This window comes from Tinamus guttatus, unplaced genomic scaffold (genome assembly GCF_059628265.1).
Source record: "Tinamus guttatus ecotype Peru unplaced genomic scaffold, ASM5962826v1 Tinamus_guttatus_pri_ptg001087l, whole genome shotgun sequence".
Classification (NCBI taxonomy): Eukaryota; Metazoa; Chordata; class Aves; order Tinamiformes; family Tinamidae; genus Tinamus; species Tinamus guttatus.
Window position 1 is genome coordinate 885059 of NW_028289621.1, and position 19290 is coordinate 904348.

Here is a 19290-nt window from a genome sequence, read left to right on the forward strand (position 1 = left end):
TGGGACTCTGCCATGAACAGTAAGAAAGTTGAGATGCTTTGTGTATGCAACTGATTAATAATAATTATAAAAGTAAAGCTAAGATCCAGTGAAACTGCTTCTGTTCAGTTAGCATAACTAGTCAACACTTTTGGTAGTGCAGTGTGGATGTAATTCCAACTTTATTCATAGAGTAATGGGGCAGTGCGGTAAATCTGTTATACTGAAAAAATACAAGCCTTTGAGTTGATGTAAATTAGAAATAATGGGGAATTTTCGTTTGGGGAGTTGCTCTGTGATCTGTTAGCAGTTTTGGGGGTTGTGCACAGTTCTCAGAAGTGTTGCATGAAGGTGCTCACGGGCGTTTCGAGAAGAGGAAATGAGAACCACGTTTGCTCAGGTGTTTACTCTGCGAGGGAGTGCTGGAGGTGGGCAGGCTGCTATGGGGAGTGCGTTACAGTAATTAATAATTATAATTATATGCTATTGGAGTAGAGCATTCCCTATTAGTCAGGCTGCTTGCAATGTTTCTGAAGCAACTGCTACTGGGCAGGTAACTTGGATAAATTGGTCTTTAGTCTGACCTTTTATATTTGACTTCTATAAGGTGTTTTCCTTACATGAAGCTTAGTATTTAATAGGTGCTTACATAGTTTCTGTATCCATGAGAACAAGCACCTTTAAAGATATCTTTTGAGGGCTTATTCTTTAATTCACATGTTCTTGTGTTATCGGTAGTCTGAAGCTTTCCACTTTTAAGGTTGTATGAATAAATATTTGCATATTTACATGCTATGTGTGCTCTCCATAGTCTCTTCTAGATATTGCAGTAAGAATCCTTAAATGGATTAACTGAAAATTATTCTACCTGATTTTTACCAGGGCAAAACAGATGATTTAGGAGAGACTGTGTGTGGGTGAGTAGCATGTTAGCAAAAGTATAAACTTCAGCTCAGCTTGGTGCTGTTGACACTATTTGTCAGTCTTCTGTGAGGCAGAAATTAGAAGGCTTTTGTGTGGTAATAATACCACCACATTGGATAAAGTTAGTTGGAAATGAAAGACCCTTGGAAATTCCTGTGTCTAAGTGTTCCACAGCAGTTTAAGTGCTTGACTTGCAAATATCACAGAAAAATATTTCACTTTGTTCTGTGGAACACTCTGGCCATGTCTCATTTAAGTCTTTCATGAGAGGAGTGTTTAATATGGGACTTTCACAAGATGATTAGTATATTTGAACCATGAGACAAAACACTGAGTATCTTGAAAATCTCAGAAATCCTTCAATGAAAACGCTAATTGTTCCAATGGTAATTGTGGTTCAAAAGCCCGTAGCCTTAGGTCATTAATCGGAACAAAGGAGTAAAGGCAGAGGAAGCTGCTCGGTTTTGTGCATGCACAGAGCTGTGCACGCAGCTCAGGACTGTTAGAAAGCTGCGTTTTTCACTTTTCATAAGCTTGTTCAGCTGAAAGTCAAATGTGTATTTTGCATGTTGTCAATAGCTGATTTAGAAATCTTTCCAGAGTGTGGCTAAAGGGTTAATTTATCCTTTGATCTCGAAAGGACTGACATAAGCTCAAGTTGTTCTGTTTTGAGGCAGAGCGTTCATTGAAGTTGTTCTGTTTTGTGTGAACTTTGCTGTTCCAGCTTCTGTGCTTTGTCAGAACCGTGTTACTTCGTGTGGAGTTGGGAACGAATGTCCATAATGGCACTGTGTAATCCTTCACGCGTGCTGCCGTTCAGATGAATTTTAAGGATTAAAAAGTGCTTCTCAGTGCAGTCAGGATGCCTGGAATGATGTATTTTAATCTACCAATTGGTGCTGGGTGTGAGGGGGGTGTTGGGGCTGGGCAGCTCTTATATTTGTGTTTGTAATCCTGGGCTCAATGTTCTTTATGTTCCTTCCTAGGCCGAGCATCGTCGGACGTCCCCGTCTCGTCTCCGCCGTGGAGCCCGTGGAGTAGATCCAGTCTGTGCAGCTCGGAGGAGCAGAGCTGCCCGCACGCGAGGCAAGTGCCTCCTGGTCACCCTCGGGATGTCTCTTGGCTTGGGATAAGCTGGGGAACGGCTCGGGATAAGCTGGGGAACGGTGCGCGTGTTGCGTGCCCACCCGTGCCCTAGGGCTTAGTGGCTCCCAAGTGAGGTCAGTTTCTTGTTTCTGTATTTTTTTGTTTGTTTGTTTTAAGGTATGATCAAAATACCTGTTAAAACAAATGAAGACTAATACCTTTATGCTGATCTGCAGCCTGTCTTCCCTGAGCTCGTAAAACTTCACCTGCTAGCAGCGCTCTGGAATTGGTAAACTTCCTGACAGCGCCTGGTGTTCGAAATCATACTGACAAACTTCATCCAAAAGCATTTTTCCCAACACTTTAATAGCATACGTAGATATTTATATATATACACACACATTTTTCCCAAGGATGTGATTTAGCTGGAGCCTGCAGGTAAAGGACATGGCTGAATAAAGTAACAACGGGTGGAAAGGCTCAGAGTTCAGTCAAAAGTTGTTGCAGGGGGACTTGTCGCGTGGTTGCTCAAAGGATTTACAAAGAATTTAATTCCTCAGTGAGGCGGGTGGCTCTGGTCTGCGAATGTATAGTACAGCAGAGCAGTGCCAAAAAGTTTTCTAGCAGAAAATGGGAAAGTGATTTTTAATGTTCTGAGCTTCTTTGATTTTATTGTCAGAAAATGTATGCTGCTTATTTAAACATCATTTTTGAAGACTGGGAGATTTCAGGCTACTGGAGTGTGTGTTATTTTATTCAGAAATTTGACAGGTTTTAAACCCTTGCCATCATTTGTGCATTGACAAAGGGCATTAGTTAATAGCCACACATGACAGTTAACTAGCAGGACTTGGTCCCTTTGGATAGATGCAACTTCTGCCCTTAGCACAGCTACCTGTTCTGTGAGGTTGATGGGGTTTTTTATTACCTTTTTCTGACTGAAATAAGTTGATTATTTCAATTTATATTCTGTGGCTTATGATGCAGGATTTCTTTTGTTCATGGATGTAGTTTTTTTTGAAAATATTGAAATATTCATTTATTTCTAGTTTGTGGGTGGAATCTGGTAGTGTTTCTACTTGTCCATTAGTGATTAGGAGATATTTGATATGTGTTAATACTGCTTCCATATGCAACTCCAGTGTGTGCATTATGAGAAACAAATACCGAAAAACCTGCAGAAAGTTTTTCCTGGAAACTGACATTAGGCTGCTCTATGTAGTACTTTATGCCTCAAAAGGTGTTTTTATCTTACACTTTTCTATTTCGTTAGAGCCTTTTGAGATTGGAGGCACGTTGTGTGTAAGAGTAGAGTTCAGTGTCAGATGGAATCAGCTGCTGGAGGGACAACCTGACTTTCTGTCCAACTGTATGCAGTTGCTGGTGAGGCCACATCTGTAGTCCTGGGTCCAGTTCTGGGCCCCACAGGACAAGAGGGATGTGGAGCTGCTGGAGAGAGTCCAGCGCAGGGCTACAAGGATGATCAGGGGCCTGGAACATCTGCTCTATGAGGAGAGGCTGAGGGAGCTGGGCCTGTTCAGCTGGAGAAGAGAAGGCTGAGAGGGGACCTGAGCAGTGTCTAGAAGTACCTCAAGGGAGGCAGTGAGGAGGATGGGGCCGGCCTCTTTTCACTGGTGGCCACCGACAGAACTAGAGGAAATGGCCGGAAACTGAAACACCAAAAGTTCCTCAGGAACTTATGGAACAATTCCTTCCCAGTGAGGGTGCCAGAGCCCTGGAACAGGCTGCCCAGAGAGGTTGTGGAGTCTCCTTCTCTGGAGATCTCCAAACCCGCTTGGACGCAGCCCTGTGCCACGTGCTCTAGGTGACCCTGCGTGTGCAGGGGTTGGACTGGATGATCCCTAGAGGTCCCTTCCAACCTTCAGCATTCTGTGATTCTATGTGCCTCGGAACGTGTGGCCGGCACCGGGACAGCTGGATCAGCTGCTGGAAAACCCGGTTGTGCCGAGGGGCTGCATTTTTCCTGGGCACAGTTGCCTTCTGCTGACCTGCACAGCTGGTGGCTTTGGCAGATCCAGCCCAAGGAAGGCAAGTGGTAGCCGCTTGCATTAGGATACAGCTCGGGCTACATCACAGCCTCTTGGGGTTTTAATCCCTATGCAATGTTCTACATTCTAATTTCTGCACAAAAACATGCTTGTGTGCCCTAGTATATTATCAGCACATGCAGGGGTTTTAAGTTGCCTGTGAAATGCTTATCAATTTCCCATGGCTCTTAAAGCTCTTAACCCACCCCACTTAAAAACTCTATGCCTAAATTCACGCCGGAGGTCACTGCAACAGCTGTAATGGTTGGATGGGGAATGAATCATTCTTCATAAGCAGATGTATTTGCTTTTGGGTGTCAGGAAAAACGATGGCAAAATATGATCCTTGCTTGTGTCTGCAAGGAAGGTTTAGAAATCCCATAACAGCAATAGGAGCAGCAACAGCAGCAAGGAACCCGACCAAAGAGTCTGGAACTTGCAGAGCTGTGAGGAACCCCCGGGTTCTGGCCAGGTCTGCTGGTGGTGAGCAGATATTTCCTTTACGGGGATGTAGTGGGTAGTTGTAAGCAGAAGTGTGAAATTCTCCTTTTTGTATGCTGGGCGTGTTGAGTTAATGGGGACACTGGTTGATAGCAGGTCTGTCATTCAGGTGATTTTTTTTTTTTAAAGAGTTTGTTCATACTAATTTCTTAAATAGCACTTGAGCTGTCTCAATTTCTATGGTAAAGAGAGCTGTGTAAATATTTCCCACACACTTTATTTTGTATTTTATTGAAATAAAATTCTTCAGCTGCCACTAGAAGGACTTGTGTATGTTAGGTTCCCTGTTGGGCACTGTTATTTTCTGTATTCTTTATTTTTTTCCCATGTACAACAAAGCAGTGCATGCACATCCCTTGGCTGCACAGCACACGGCTCTCGAGAGGCTGTACAACTCTTGTCCCATAAGCAGAGATTTTAAAGAAAATGGCCCCCAAACTTAAAATTAAACCTCAGTCTTTCCCTGCCACTGGAATTGGCTCAGCACTCCTTCTAGAGCAGAATATTGTGACTGGAAAGTTTGTAAACCCTTTAGCTGAAATGTAATTTCCCAAGGGAACGGAGGTGTGAGCAGAGGAGATAGGCAGCTCTCGGGTGCTTCGTTTCTGAAGTCGCTCCAATGATGTTTTTTGTTTGGAACTGGTGAAACAGGCCGAGGAAGTTATCAGAAGCAGGATGGAGGGGAGTGTGTGTAAACAGCTTGGCCAGTCCCTGGTGTTGAAGGTTAAGCTCCTTTGCCAGGGATTTAGTTCCAGTTTCTTTGGGTGAATGCTGTGCAACAGCCCACTTACCTATTTTTTCCTAAAATAAACTTAACAAATTTGTAAGTAAGAGGCCTTGGAGTAACCTGCTTAGGCAAGTTACATAAGGTGGAAGGATTTTTTTTTTTAAAAAAAAAGTTGCATTTGGTTGCTGAGAATAATCGATAGATCTGGTTTCCCTCCCGTTCTTTGCGCAAGCTGGAATGAGTGTTTTAGGTGAGGGGTACAGATAAGCCATCCTATTAAAGACCCTATCAAAATAGCACTGTTTGACTTTGGCAGGGGGTACGTGGATGGGAGATGCATAACTATGTGTACACAAAACCCTCTCCAGTGTACACTGGTCCTAGACAGGGCAACTTCACTTATTTCTGGAAATACTTAATCTCCAGAAGCCTCATGGAAGGCCTGGATTTTTTGCAAAGTGGAGAGGACTTGTCTCTTGATCATAGTTTGCAGCTCTGCAGTGTATTTGCCTCGTTGGGTAAAATAATTAATACTGTATGTGTTTTTATTACATTAACCTTACTGTACGTGGTACAGGATTTGACAAGTGACCTTTTCTGGGTCTGTTTCTAGAAAAGCAGTTCAGGTGAATACGACACTTTTCGAATGTGCTAGTTTGATGGAGGATGGAGAAAGCAAATTCTAATCACTCAGGAGGCTGATTTAGCAGGGGAAAACCTGTAGTTTTTTGAAATGAGGATGTCCCGAGGTGCTGCAGCGCTAGGGGTTGAGAACCACCTTGTGCTGCCAGCAGCTCAGACATCATTGCAAAGGGAACAGGAACCTTTAGCTACTGCTAAGGGATTCTGTTTGAAGCCATCTCGGTTATGGCACTTCTGAAGTGTTGCAAGGAACACAGGGAATTTGTAATTCATGCTTACAAATACTGTGTGCAAATTCTTTCTGCTAACTGTGTCTCATCTGTTTTAACAAAATCAAATTTTCAGAGCAGAACCCCCAAACAAGCATTGCTTGTGGCTTGTTCTCTGAAGTCAGAATTTGCTTTGCATTTGGTAGTTTTGTTTTGGAGGTGAAAGGGGGGAAACAGCGGCTAATGATTTGCAGAAGTTCTTGTGTTCTTTTTAATATATAAATTGACCAAACACTTTGAATGCCATATAGATTTATTGTTTTGTGAGCCTGTGAAGCAATACTCATTTACTCTTGTTTATCATTCATTTGTGTTTAAAATGCAAAATATACCCAAGACCAGATATTTAAGTGTGGCTTTCTTCGGTTTATTCTATATCTTATATTTTGCAATGCTTGCTGCACAAGGACAGCTGCAAGCTGAAATATTACCACTTACCACTGTACCTTCCAGTAGAGATGGAGAAATGAGTTCAAAAACAAGACTGAAATCTTTGGGAGAATGACTGTAAGAGATATCCTTAAACTGAAAAGAAGCCTCAAGCATGGCTATAGCTTTGTGTTCAACCGTTATTAGATCTTAAAACTGGAGCTCGTTAAAATTTAGGCTTTTTTCTCTGTACAAATTAGTGTCATTACTTATTGCACATAAATAATGTGAGCTATTTCCCTTCCTCGCTCTTAAAATACGAGGCAGCTTTTAAAATAATGAGTCACAGCTTCCATTTTAGTAAATTGTTCATGGGATAGGCAGGCTCAGGAGCAACTGGGTTAAACCAAGAGATTATTTGAAAAATCTAGGGCATGCGCTCTCTCTGTTCACTTGATTAGTTTTCATAATTCATCCTTGTTTTCGCAGCAGGAAGGAGCAGTAGTCATGTAATACAAATAAGAAACATTTTTTTCTTGTCTTCCTTTAGCTCTGTATTTTTTACTGTAGAATGTTAGTGCAGTGAGGAAAAAGCCATTTTGGGCGTGAATATTTAGAGAAATCTTGTTTTGTTTTCCTGAAATACGTGGGATTTGGGAGGTGGAATGCTGCTTCTGGATGTCTGACTGTGACTGCTTCAATTCTTTTTCTTTTTGACTATAGGTGCATGAAGAACAGAGGAGACATTTCCGCTTATCAGAGATGATGTGGAGAGACACTTTGTGAGTAACTGAAATGTGTGCTTTTTTGTTCTTTATCCTTAAAAGAAGCCCCAAATGCTTTGTGAGATTTGAGAGAGAAAGTGGGAATTAATCTCTTTTGTAATTTAGAGTGTGTTGTTTGCCTAGAATTTTTGTTTGATTCTGGAAAACTGTGAACATATGCAGGGGAAAAATAGACAAAGCTCAACTTGGAAATGCAGAGCTGGGGACTGAAGAACAGGAGCTCTGAGGTCTCCTGAAGGGTGAACTGTGCTGCCCAACTGCCCTGTGATCACCCAACTCTCAAGCTGGTGCTGGTCACCTTTAGTACCATTAGGTGCTTGCTTCTATCAAGCCTGAGAGGCACCGCCTGTACTGCGTGAATTTTCTGTAATTAAGCCCTTGTTAATACTTCTCCATGCCTAATTTTGGTTGTCAGAAGCCTCAGAATTGCAAAGGTGGGTAGAGCGGTAGTCTATAGAAAAAGAAAAGTTTCTCGAAAGCTTTCAATTTGCATCTGTGTGCAGGAATGTGATATTCTGGTGTTATGCAGCTAAATCTCAGTTCCAAAAATGACAGGAAGCAAAGAGCCTCAAAGACAGCATAGAACTATACTGAAGTACCTGTACTGTTCACTTTTGTGAGGGCAAAGTCATTTTTTTGGTTGCCATGAGTTGCTGTTATGCTGTATTTGAGCATTTGTTTAGATTCTTAGACTGTATTTGCTTATTTCTATTGCCTAGTTCCAAAAAGATTTTAAAACTGTTTTTGCGCTTCCCTTATTTCAGAATATTTTGTGTATTTTCCTTGATATGTTTTTGTGATTTGTAGCTTAGTAAGTACTTAAAAAGAGGTGGTTAATAGTGAAGTTCCTCGTTCCGGGGTGAGATTGTGCACACAGTGGGTGCCAGTCTGTCTTGCTCTCCTTTAAATCTGCCTCGGGACAGCGTTGGTTCCCGCTGTTCTTCCCATGGCTCCTTCCAGGCTCCGCTCGCCAGCTCAGGAAGGTGGTCCCAGGTTTTCCTCGTTGTAGCGTCACGAAGCAGCAGCAGAAATCCTGTTTGTGATCCAGGTAACCTATCCAGTAGGAGCAGTGCTGATCTGATTTACTCTGCAAGCTTGTGAGCATTCTCCTTGGTCAAAGGCCATGAAGGCTTTGCCACATGGGCTGACAGCAGCAATAGTGAAGCATGGTAGGTAAAGGGAAAGTCCTTCTTATCCAAAGGTGCTTCCAGAAATGAGCTGGATCACCTCTGGTCTAGCAGTTACTAACATGGACTGCAGTGGGGACCCTACCCTAGAGAGCAGCTTCTGCAGCTTTGGGGAGAGAGCATCTCTTCTGTCTTGCTGTTGCTCCCTGATGCCTTGAGCAGAGGGACAAGCTGCATAGACCTTGCTGCCCCACAGTTATTTGGAGTTATTGGAGCACATACTCATCAGTGTTGGAGAATTTGTTATGTTTTCTTCCCACTGGAGATGGAACAGAGCTTTTGGGCAAGTTCTGTCCCTGTGAGATAGTTTCTCATACTCAAGAATTACTTTCTGGGAAGCCTCTTGCAGTGCTGGGCTGTCTGGTTCGTCAGTCCTGACTCGTGTTGATCCGGGTGTTTGTGGGTTCTAAGCAGTGCTTCCAAGCAAAATCCCTGGATCAGGAGTTTTAGGGAATGCTGCTTCATGCAGCCCTTAAGTGCTCCCTGTGCCTCCAAGACGGTGATCTTCCAGCAGTCCAACTTCCGACCAGAGAAAATTGAGGAGGACTTGCTTGGTGTTCTGCGTATCAGTCTGGAAGACTGAATACTCATTCAGTGGATAATGCTGCTTTAAAAACGTGTTTCAATTATGCAAAGTTACCAACAGGTATTTCTGCTCTTAGTGATAAGAGTGAAGGGGGATTCCATGCCCAGAGCCTTGGCTTGTATCAGAACTCCTTGTTTCAGTTTGCTGGACTATTGTGTTCCTCCTTGGGCAAAGGGAACTTCTTTTTCATAGCTCAATCTTTTTTCCTATTTTTTTAGTAATTACCTATCTTTTGCTGTGGCTTTGTGGAAGCTTTAAAGCTGAATGAAGGAAACAGGACTCGTGGCAGTCTGGTCTGTACAGACCAGGATAAAATATGCTTGAAGTGTTGTGGACAGGCACAGTGTGATTTAATTGCCAACTGGGTATCACTATATAGAGCATGGAAAACTTTGCAGTTGAGAAATAAATTAACCATTCCTCTTAATAAGGCATCCTCGATGCGAGGTTAATAAAATTATACCTTCATTTGATTTGTTTACCACAAATATAATTTAGGTATAAATATTTCAAGTATCAGTCTACATACATTAAATGAAATGTATTCCTAGTGCATTCACTGATGCATAATTTTTTGTTTGGATATATTTACAGATGTTGGATGTGTTTTACTGCGGTAGTTTTCAAAACGGGCTCTATGAGGAATATCCGTGCCGGTTGCTTTGGGATTGGGCAGTGTTTGAGATCCTTGCTGGTGAGGGCTGCAGCTTGGAGCCGTCAGCGTTCCCGGCTCCGACGTGTGCCGGGGTCGGGTTGTGCCCTGATATCTGGGAGAGAGTGGATAACGCCCGGGACACCCACCGGGAACAGGGATCCTGGATTGGCCTGCATTGATTCCTCTGGGTCAGCATTAGCAGCTGCAGGAAAAGGTAATATGTATCCATCTAGGTTGATTAATTCTTTCAGGATTATAGTAAGGGTGAATATGGTTAAGTTATAATGGGATTTTCTGAACTCAATAGATTTTAGTCCTTGCTGCAGCGTGAAGGTCCTTTTTTCAGTTCTGCCTGCCCATAACCTTGGCTTTAATCTCTGCAGTGTCTCTCTCAGCAAGTGATATTTACCCATTTTTTAGGAAGTTCGTGGGCTATATAAAGGGAATTGCTATTGATCTGTTTTTATCGCTGTTGTGAATATTGCTGAGCGGTTCTGACGGTACAGAATTTCTGTTAAAAGTAGAAAAGTGTTTTTCCTTTGAGTACTTGAGCAGCATGATTTCCAGGGCTTAAAACAGATACTGCAACTTTAGTGCATTACACTAATTTTTTAATAAAATGCAAGCATGCAATAGAAGCGTTTGAAAGATTTACTATTGATTTGTACATTCACAAATTTTAAAAAAATTGTGAATATGTTTTATAATGTTGTAATGGTGGCAATAAGGTACTCGTGAGCAGAATGCCAGGATTCAAGCTGCTCCCCTGTTGTGTTGTGCTCTGTGAGGTGCCTCGTCCTGCTTGACGTCTGCCCTGGGCTGCGTAAGCCTCATTTGTGCCGTAGCAATAGGTGCTTGAGCTGTGCCCGGGGTAATCCGCAGATCAGGGTGTATGTGCCAGGCTGGGCGCTGGAAGGACATGCTGTTTCTAAGCTGTTCAGGTTCCTAGGGAATACGCTAGTGTGCTCTGCTGGCTCCTAGGACCAGCGCAAAGCTTTACACTCCTAAAATAACTGGCAGGCAGCACGGGGTTTCTTAGCAGACTCTTCTTTCCCCCTCTGCTAGTGAGGAGAAAGTGATACCCAAAGGTCACTAGTTCTGTTGTCTTAGTGGAGATAAAAGGCTTTTATCTTTGATTTTTGTCATATTTGTTGCTTTTGTGTTTATTAAAAAGCAATCTAATCAGGCTTTATCAGGGGCTCCATGTCAGCAGCATAAATGTATTAAATATAAGTGATGATGAAGGAGCTTTACTGGACTGAATCCCTCACCATAGGTCGCTGCTATTGGCCAAAGACGTTGTGAAAGGAAAGAAGTGAAAGGCAAGAAGTGAAAGCCCTTCATAGAGCCCTGAAGGTTTGGTTCTGTGAAGACTTGAACGTGTTAGGAGTACTCTACATCAAATGGACTACATGTTTTTGGGGGCAGCAAAAATCTTGGGGATATTTTCATCTTTCTGCAAATATGCGAGAGAACTTGGTGTGCGAATCAAGGCATGAAGTATGTGATGAGCTCCCTTGCTCAGAATGCCTGGAATTCGGATTAGGAAGGGCACGAGTGTCAGGCACAGAGTGACTCGAGTCCAGACCCATCCGGGCGCAGATCCTGTGCACTCACACGGTGACATAACCCGATTCCAGGACAGTTACACTAGAACAGCACAAGTGCTACCCAGAGGTGCAAATTGTCAAATTGTTTGGAGATTAAATCTTGATTGCATTACTATCTCTATACATTCCCTTCCACCACCATGTAACATCTCTGAAGGTTTAATTTGCTGTCTGTGCAACATCTTAAAGTTGTAGCTATAGAGTGAACTCCTTTGTGTTTTAATTTGGTCAGGCATCCTGGATGGTTTCAGGATGCTATAAGATAGTGAGTGAGGCAGTAGGTATTTTGCAGGTTTATAACTGCACACGTTGTTAGTGTGTCTCGGTGTCACCTTGTGTGCCCAGATGTTCACATTGCTTTGACAGTGCTTGCTCTGCTGTACACACGAGCTTTGCAGTAGGTTGGTTTACATACAACAGGAATTACTTGCACTGATTTTAAACAGGGTTTTGTGTTATGGAGTTCAGTGTAATGGATGCTGTTCTATTAAGCAGTCCTGCTTCCCTATTAGCACATGTGGCTTTTTTGGAATGGTATTGTTTGTAAATGATATTTCAGGAAGTCTGAGCAGATCCAGCATGTGCTTAATGCTGAATGTTAATGAACTCCTATGTGCAGTGTGAAGTGTGGTGTTTTTTCAGGAACAGAAACTTCCTTAAGCTTCAGGCTTTGGGCAGTTTCACACCTATACTTTAATGATGATCTCTTGGTTTTGCTACAGGGAGTCAAAACTAAATAGCTTTGGAAAAAATATGTTGATTTTTAAAGACAGCAAGAAACATTTGCCTTTTCAATTAAATCCATGTGGAATATGTTGGGTTTTCTGGTTTGCTTTTTTTGTCTCATGCCTTGTTTAACACTTGCTCATAAGGATCCCTGACGTGACATCTACTGCAGATACCTCCTTGCTGGATCAGAATAACCCGCAGTGGAAAAGCTGGAGCCTTTGTGCTGCTCTCGAGTTCTCAGCAATCAGCTTACACCTCTCGCCGTGTTTAGTGGCTGTTGAGCACAAATAACATTCCCGTTGTTTGCACAGGTCCAAAGTGCCACCTTGACAGCAGGTCCTTGTGCTTGTCCTGTTTACCTACGGTTTGGCAACCATCAGCTCCTGCTTCTGGCAGCAAAAGTTCACAGGTGGTCCCTCTTCCCGGAGGAAGAAGTTTGGGGGGTTTCCATTCAGAAATAAAATTTTAAAAGGGTTGTTGAAGAGATTTATGAACTTTAAGATTTTTTAAAATTCATCTGGATGCCCCCCTCTGGCAAGCACAGACCTTTTATTCCTTTGAATTCAATGATTCTAAGTTTGTGTTCCTGCTTTTTTGTTTCATAAAAATACGAACTGAAGAGCACAACTCACTGTCTACTCTGCAGAGCCTCTGTGTGGGTAATGTGCTGCTTGGATACTCGCCCAACCAGCATTGCCAGGGTGCAAATGTAAAACACAGCATCTTTCACATGGCTTGTAAGTCCAAGAGTGCAAACAGAGAGCAGGGATGCATGGGGATCTATAGGAAATCAAACCAAATGGCTAAGAAGAAATGATCCCAATATAGCAGCCCTCTGACAAACGTCAAGGGCCCTGCACCATCGCTGACTTGTTGGTGGTTCTGAAGAAGAAATTGTCATGGCCCTAGTGTAGAAAAGCACCTTTGTGTGTGAGGGAACCTGAAAGAGACTGTAGAGGTGCTGCTTGTGCCATTTGCCAAAGGTGGATCTAATTAAGGGGAATCAATGTGGAAGCTGTAGTAAAGCTGCAGCCTTTTGTGCTTGATGTGCTGAGAGAAGTGGGATTATTGGGTGGATGTGCTGGAGTAAATGAATGTGGCTGAAGTGACAGCCAGGAAGGCATTCAGCAGAGTTTCCAAGAATTAAGCGTGTTATTTATTAGAAACCAAAATAACTTCATCCTGTGCAAGGTGGATTTTACCCGAGTAGGTAACAAGAAGCAAAATTGTTCTGAAGATGTAGAAATAGGAAAAAAAAAATTAGATGTTTGAGAGTAACTCTCTACATGCAGGCGTGTGCTTTCCCAGATGATTTGAAACAAGCTGGTGAGAGTTGTTTGCTGATGAAACTGTGTTAATCTAAGGCTTTTGCTAGTATAAATGTGTGAAGTGTTTACAGAAGCAGCACACTTTGTATTTCCTATACCTCCACCCCTTCCCAAGGGAAAAAGGTGATGCAAACTAAACACTCTTCTCTTTCCCCCAACAAATTGCCCGTCAGACAAAATTGCATGTCTGCAGTGAGATAAGCACAGGCAAGATGAAAAGCTTCAATGTGGATCTGCCCAGAGAGCCAAGGTAATATGTGGGTCTAGAGGAACAAACGAAAAGACTGTTTTGCATATAAATATCATTGCATTCACCAAAGGCTTTACTATTAACATGTCTGAGGACCTAGCTCAAATTTGAATTTCATTTTGATTTCTAGAAGCTTTGGAGGAGAAAAGTACTGCTAAAACTCAGTGATGCTGCAGAGCTTATTCTTATTGTCCAGAATATTCTCTGGTGACAGAAGCCTCTTTTAATGCCAGTTTTCATCAGAAAGTAATTTCCTCAGTGTGTAACACTGATTTCTTTCAAGCAAGATTTTTAAAAGAAGCAAGAGGAGGAAGTAGTAAATGTTGAAAGTAGCAGCTGCTGTGCTATATGCATCTCATATTTAAAACCCTTTTCATGAGGGAAGTGTTCTCTCTTTACTATGAGTGTGTTCTGAATAAAGATACCTGGACCGAAAGTCGGAGCACTTCATTAGATACCTTTATTTTAAGGCACTCTAAGTGCCTGGATCTAATTTTGAACTTGAGGAAGGATCAGTGCTCCTGAGCTGCTGTGTGCCCTGGATTGCATGTTTTGGCTTGAGTCAGATAAGCTATTTTAATTGTTAGTTCACAAGCAGTCATTTTTGGCCTCGTTTTCTTACCATTTGAAGCTGTGATTTCTAGTCCTCTGATCTTTATTGGATACAGAATTTAAGTCTAATACTCTTTAATGGCAGATGGGAGATTTTAAAAACAACTCGGTGTTTTTACTGCGGAACAAAGTTGTGTATCAAAGTGCATTTCTAAACAACTACTTTAAATCTAACTTTATCGAGATTTATACATGATACTGCTTTGGTTGTCCACAAAGTTCTTTGTTTTGAAAAAAAAGAAAAAAAAAAAACTCACAAGAACCAAATCCAAGGTTTTTTTAATGTGTTTGAAGATCATCTATAATGAAGCTATCTCAGTTGTGTGTGCTTTTTTTTTTTTTCTTTTTACTTTTGTTTTTTGCTTCTGCTTAGTCCAGGATTAATAATTGCAACAAAGCCGCTTGGAAAAGTCTTCTGGGGATGAAAGCGGGGTTTTAGGTTAAGTCATCCTAGGCCTTGTCAGGCTGAACACTGAATATTTCCGATCAAGGGAGACTCCATCACTTCTCTGAGCAAACTACTCCAGTTTTAATTCTTGTCATTGTGCCAAGGTGGTTTTTTTTTCCTTTTATTTCTATTTTTTTCCTTATATCCTCATGGAGTTTCCTGTGGCCCAACTTGGACTTTTTGCCTTTTGTCCCGTCTCTGTGCACCCGTTCGAAGGGAGCGGGTCCATCTTCTTTATAGTGACATTTCAGGTGTTAAAACACTGTGGTTGTATCACCCTGAGCCTTCTCTTCTCCAGCATGAACCAAGATGAGAAAATAGAGAACAATTTCATTCTCTCATTGTCTTATTTATTCTAAAGTTTAGGCCTTATGTTTCAGCTCATCTTTACAAAGTTGAGGAGCAGCAAAGCTTCGGTGCTGGTATTGAAACTGAATACTATGATTATTTTATCTTCTAAATGTTCTTCTTGTGATCCTAATGCTCACATGAATGCGAGACTCACAACAGTAATCAGGAATTAACATCCTGCATGAGAGCCCATCTTTGCAAGAAAAGAGGGCTAATTGGAGTTTATGATAGTCAAGGGAATAGCAGAAATACAGGCATCACAGCTGAATGCTGGAGAGAAAATTTGTGCAGAGGTGGTTTGTAAGCAGTATGTTTGTGAAAGACAAAGACTTCTAGAAATGTGATTTATCATGAGATAAAATCTTTCTATCAGGAATGATAGTTTTTTTTATATCATCAGTATTTTTTTCCCCTTTGAACTAGAGATGTTTCAGTTGATAGAATTTTTCTGAATCATTTTTCTCTGTGCTGCTCTTGAAAGTCTTGATATTTTTTCTTTCAGAAGCTCGAAAGGTAGTACTGAAATGAACGGCATGCGGGTACTGTCATGTTCAAATAAGTTTGAGTACATCTCTGCTGCTTTGTGGCTTTCTGGGGCTTATTTAGCCATCAGAACCACGGATGGACTTCACCAATCTTTGGTAGTTGCTGGCTGCAGCTCCGTGTGTTCTACCAAGCTAAATGACATATGGCATTTTATCTGCTTTGGTTGACAGGGGAGTTACTAAGCTCGCCGGCATGGATCCCTCTGTGCTCCGAGGGGAGCTGGCAGCAGCGCTTCACAACAGGTACGTCGCAAGGGGACGGGGTGATTTTTTAGGCAAACCCAGAAAAAACGAAGCCATTTTCCTCTTCCGGTTCTCTAATCCAGGATTTCTGTGCATCTGCTTGATCTAGCTGATGCTACATCTGCTTTTAGATCTCAAAGGCCAGTTTTACAACAAGGAGGCAGTAACGAAGTTCATTATGAAACCTTTCAGAATATGCTAACAGCATTGATTCTTGATATGGCTAGAAAGGGCTTTTTGCCTTAATATACAAAATACAGCTGTTTCTCTTTCTTCACTACACTTTATCTGCCACTTCTGCAACTTATTTTTAAAACAGACTCAGGAGAAGGGTTGAGATACTTACCTTATCTTGGACGGTCTCCCAGCAGCCTTGTTGCAGTGTCTCAAAATGAAGTTCTTAACGGATTGATTATGTTTAAGCATCTGAAAGTTTTACAGCTTCCTGAAATCAGGTTATGTTCGTATCTTGCTGAACTTTGTGTTCCTTTTCTATTAATGGTTGTCTGCTCTGATCTGTTTCATTTAAGACGTTAGGAGTATTGCTTTCATTCTTTCAAAGAAGCCGCCAGAGAAATCAGTATTTGTTTCTAGTGCAATGTCTTTCCATAAGAAAAGAGGTGTATTTGGTATTTTGATTTTTCTCATGCTTTTTGTAGTTGAAGTAGGAACTTTGGGTTTAATAAAATGCAGAGGAAAGCAAAAGTTTGTGTCTTTGCTAATTTTCTCATGAAATGGCTCACGTAAGCAACTATTCTGACATATCCTTCAGATTAGATTAGTCTTGATATACTGTATAACACTGCAGACTTTTTGCTGATTGTATGTTCCTTTGTGTAGAAGTTTTATTGCACCAAGAACAACTGTTTTGATCAGATCTTTGAGGAAGTGCCAGATCCCTGTTTCTCTGCCCCACTGTATCTAATAATAACCAGCTGCAATGTGAATGTGAGTGTTCACTGGGGTTGCTGGGAATCCGTTTTCCCTTGTAGTGGTTGAAAATATTGCTAGATGAAATGCCAGTGTGACTAATGGTCTTCTGTTAATGTTGCTTAAGACTTCCTCATTGTTCATTAGGATTATTTATAAAGGGAATTTACAGCTTTTATTTAGCTATCGTAACAAATTGAAAGGGCTGCTCTGAGCATGTTTGTTAAGAATAAATGCTCCATTATTTCTATCCCGAAGCTGGTATTGACATTATGCTGCTTGGTGAGATTGTCCTGATGGGCAACTCTATTAGAGTTGTAGTTTCATTGACTGATCTTGTGTATGAGCAGTGAATCCATGGGACTGCAGTGTGAATTAGTGAAGTTGTGTTTTGGCAATAGCAAAATCCTTCCTGAAGGATGACCAGGCTCATCAGTAACCTGCCCTCCGCTTCAGGTTCTTCTTACTACCCTGCTTGGGCTGGGATTTGAAGCAAGAGACTTTTCTACAATTTTTTTTTGAAATGGGCACACAAGCACCTTTTGTCTTGCCAGATTCATATGTGGCAGCTTGATGACTTGACGATATTCAATCTCAAGGTTCATTTTTGATCCTTATGAGTGAATTTCTGCTGCAAATCAGTGAATGTCTGTAGCCTTTTAGCAGTGTTTGATCAGCTGCATTTCTGCTTAAAATAGAGTGGCTGTAAAATGCTGTAAAAACTGAAGAATAAACTCCGTAAGTTCTCTTTAGACAGGAGGTGCAATGAGTAAGTCCTGTTCATCTTCCAAAGTTTCCAAATTGGAGTAAATCAAGTTATATTCTTTTTCCTTCTAGTTATGCACTAACACTTACTTTGGTTTGCTGCTCGTGCCTCCTCTTCCCTGCAGCAATCAAGTTACCTGGGTTGTCTGTCCTTCTCATTCCTGCACTTCCTTCGCTCTCAGCACGTGCACTTTAGTGTCCTAGGGCAAGTTTTTTTCCTTTGAAATGGGATTTCTGATGTCTTTATATAAATATCACGTAAGAACTGAGTTTAGAAAATAAAGAACTGGAAAAAATCCAGTGCATTTTTAAGGTGATGAAAAGCGTTTGTTGATCGTGGTTATTGGCCGCTCGTATTGTTCACATCTGGTTCCAGTATGGTATATATGTTTGGTGTGCTTGATAAGGGGGAAATTATTTCCTAACTTTAGTTGAATTAACCTCTTCAGGCAGAAGTTTCCGTTTCCCCAATGAGCGCTTCGAGCTTTGCAAATTACTTCAACCAAACCCTCCACAACTTCGGGCTTAATAATGTAAAAACTGGCAGCCTCTGTGCTGACTCGAATTTGAAGAATATTACTTTAGCCCATCTAGCGAAAAACTTTATTTTGTTGATAGAATATTTCCTTAAAAGCATCAACTTTTTGGATAATTTGTACTTGTATACAGCTGGAATCTTATGTACAGGCTTGGTGACTAAACTGGTAGCATGACAGGGTGCATTTGGCTTTTATTTTCTGCATGAAGGGAATGGTGTTTCAGTTTGGAAACACCCTCCTCCGTATCCCAAAGCTTTTTTGTTTTGGTTTATTTTTGGTTCAAATGCATTTCTAGGCTAATTGCAATTGAACTTCCTCTATCCATGCCCTCTAACTGTTAACATCTGTCTGAATGCAGTCGTTGTATCCTGTATGTGCCTTCAACGTGTGAAATGTTTGCAATTCGATGTTGGTGTGGGCAGCAAATAGGATTTAAAATATTAAAAAAAAAATCTGACAGAAGCGTATTGTTTTTAATTGGATAGGTAATGCTCACAGGTGATCATCTAAAACACGTTTGAAATAAAAGCTGTCCTCTTGAAAAGAGGAATGCTGTCCTTAAATTCTCCTTGTAGGCTGTTTAGGAATGCCATCTGTTGATGAATAAACATGTTGTTTCATGTTCTTTCCTCCTAGAAAATACTTCTTGGTGCTTTCAACTATAATTAATGTCTCAAGACCTTAGTCAAGCATAAATGACTTGAGGTGTTATTGATTCATAAAGAAAAAGGTGAGGGGGAGAAGCAGAACTATTTTATTGATGCATCTGTGGTTTTTTATTTTGTTGAATCAAATAATTTTTAAAGACTAAAATGCTTCTTTGTGGGTGCTCATACTTTATTGGCACTTTCTAGATTTTAAAACAACTTTACGGACTTCCTGGGAATATGCCCTGTACTTGAAGGAAAAAAGCAACCAAAATCCCCAAACCTGAACACCAAAAAACCCTGACTGTGCATTGGAAAAAATACTCTTTTATATATAATCTATTTTTTTAATGCTGAAATTCATTGGCATGTGCATGCACATGCACTCTAGTAATGTTTTTCGGATGGTTCCATTGCCTTTGGACAGCTGGGAACTCTGTGATTCAGGTTGTAGTTCACTCGGATGCAAAATCAGGCGTATCTTGGAGAATAATTATGCAGTGGTGGAAAAACAAGATGCCCAATCTTATTTGGG

At 41.3% G+C, this 19290-nt stretch overlaps 1 protein-coding gene across 2 annotated transcripts in view; it reads left to right on the forward strand.

The window, feature by feature from the left end:
* Nucleotides 1-1902: 1902 nt before the first annotated feature.
* The window catches only part of KLHL13 (kelch like family member 13), a 63971-nt gene continuing 46583 nt past the window's right edge, over nt 1903-19290 (forward strand). Inside the window, exons 1-3 of one of the 2 annotated variants that reach the window (XM_088538477.1) lie at nt 1915-1989; nt 7269-7327; nt 15803-15874. In XM_088538477.1, the coding sequence (XP_088394603.1) occupies nt 7308-7327; nt 15803-15874 (92 nt within the window). In that variant the 5' untranslated portion in view covers nt 1915-1989; nt 7269-7307. Of the gene's footprint in view, nt 1990-7268; nt 7328-15802; nt 15875-19290 lie in introns of both variants that reach the window. The other variant, XM_088538479.1, reaches the window with a different exon arrangement.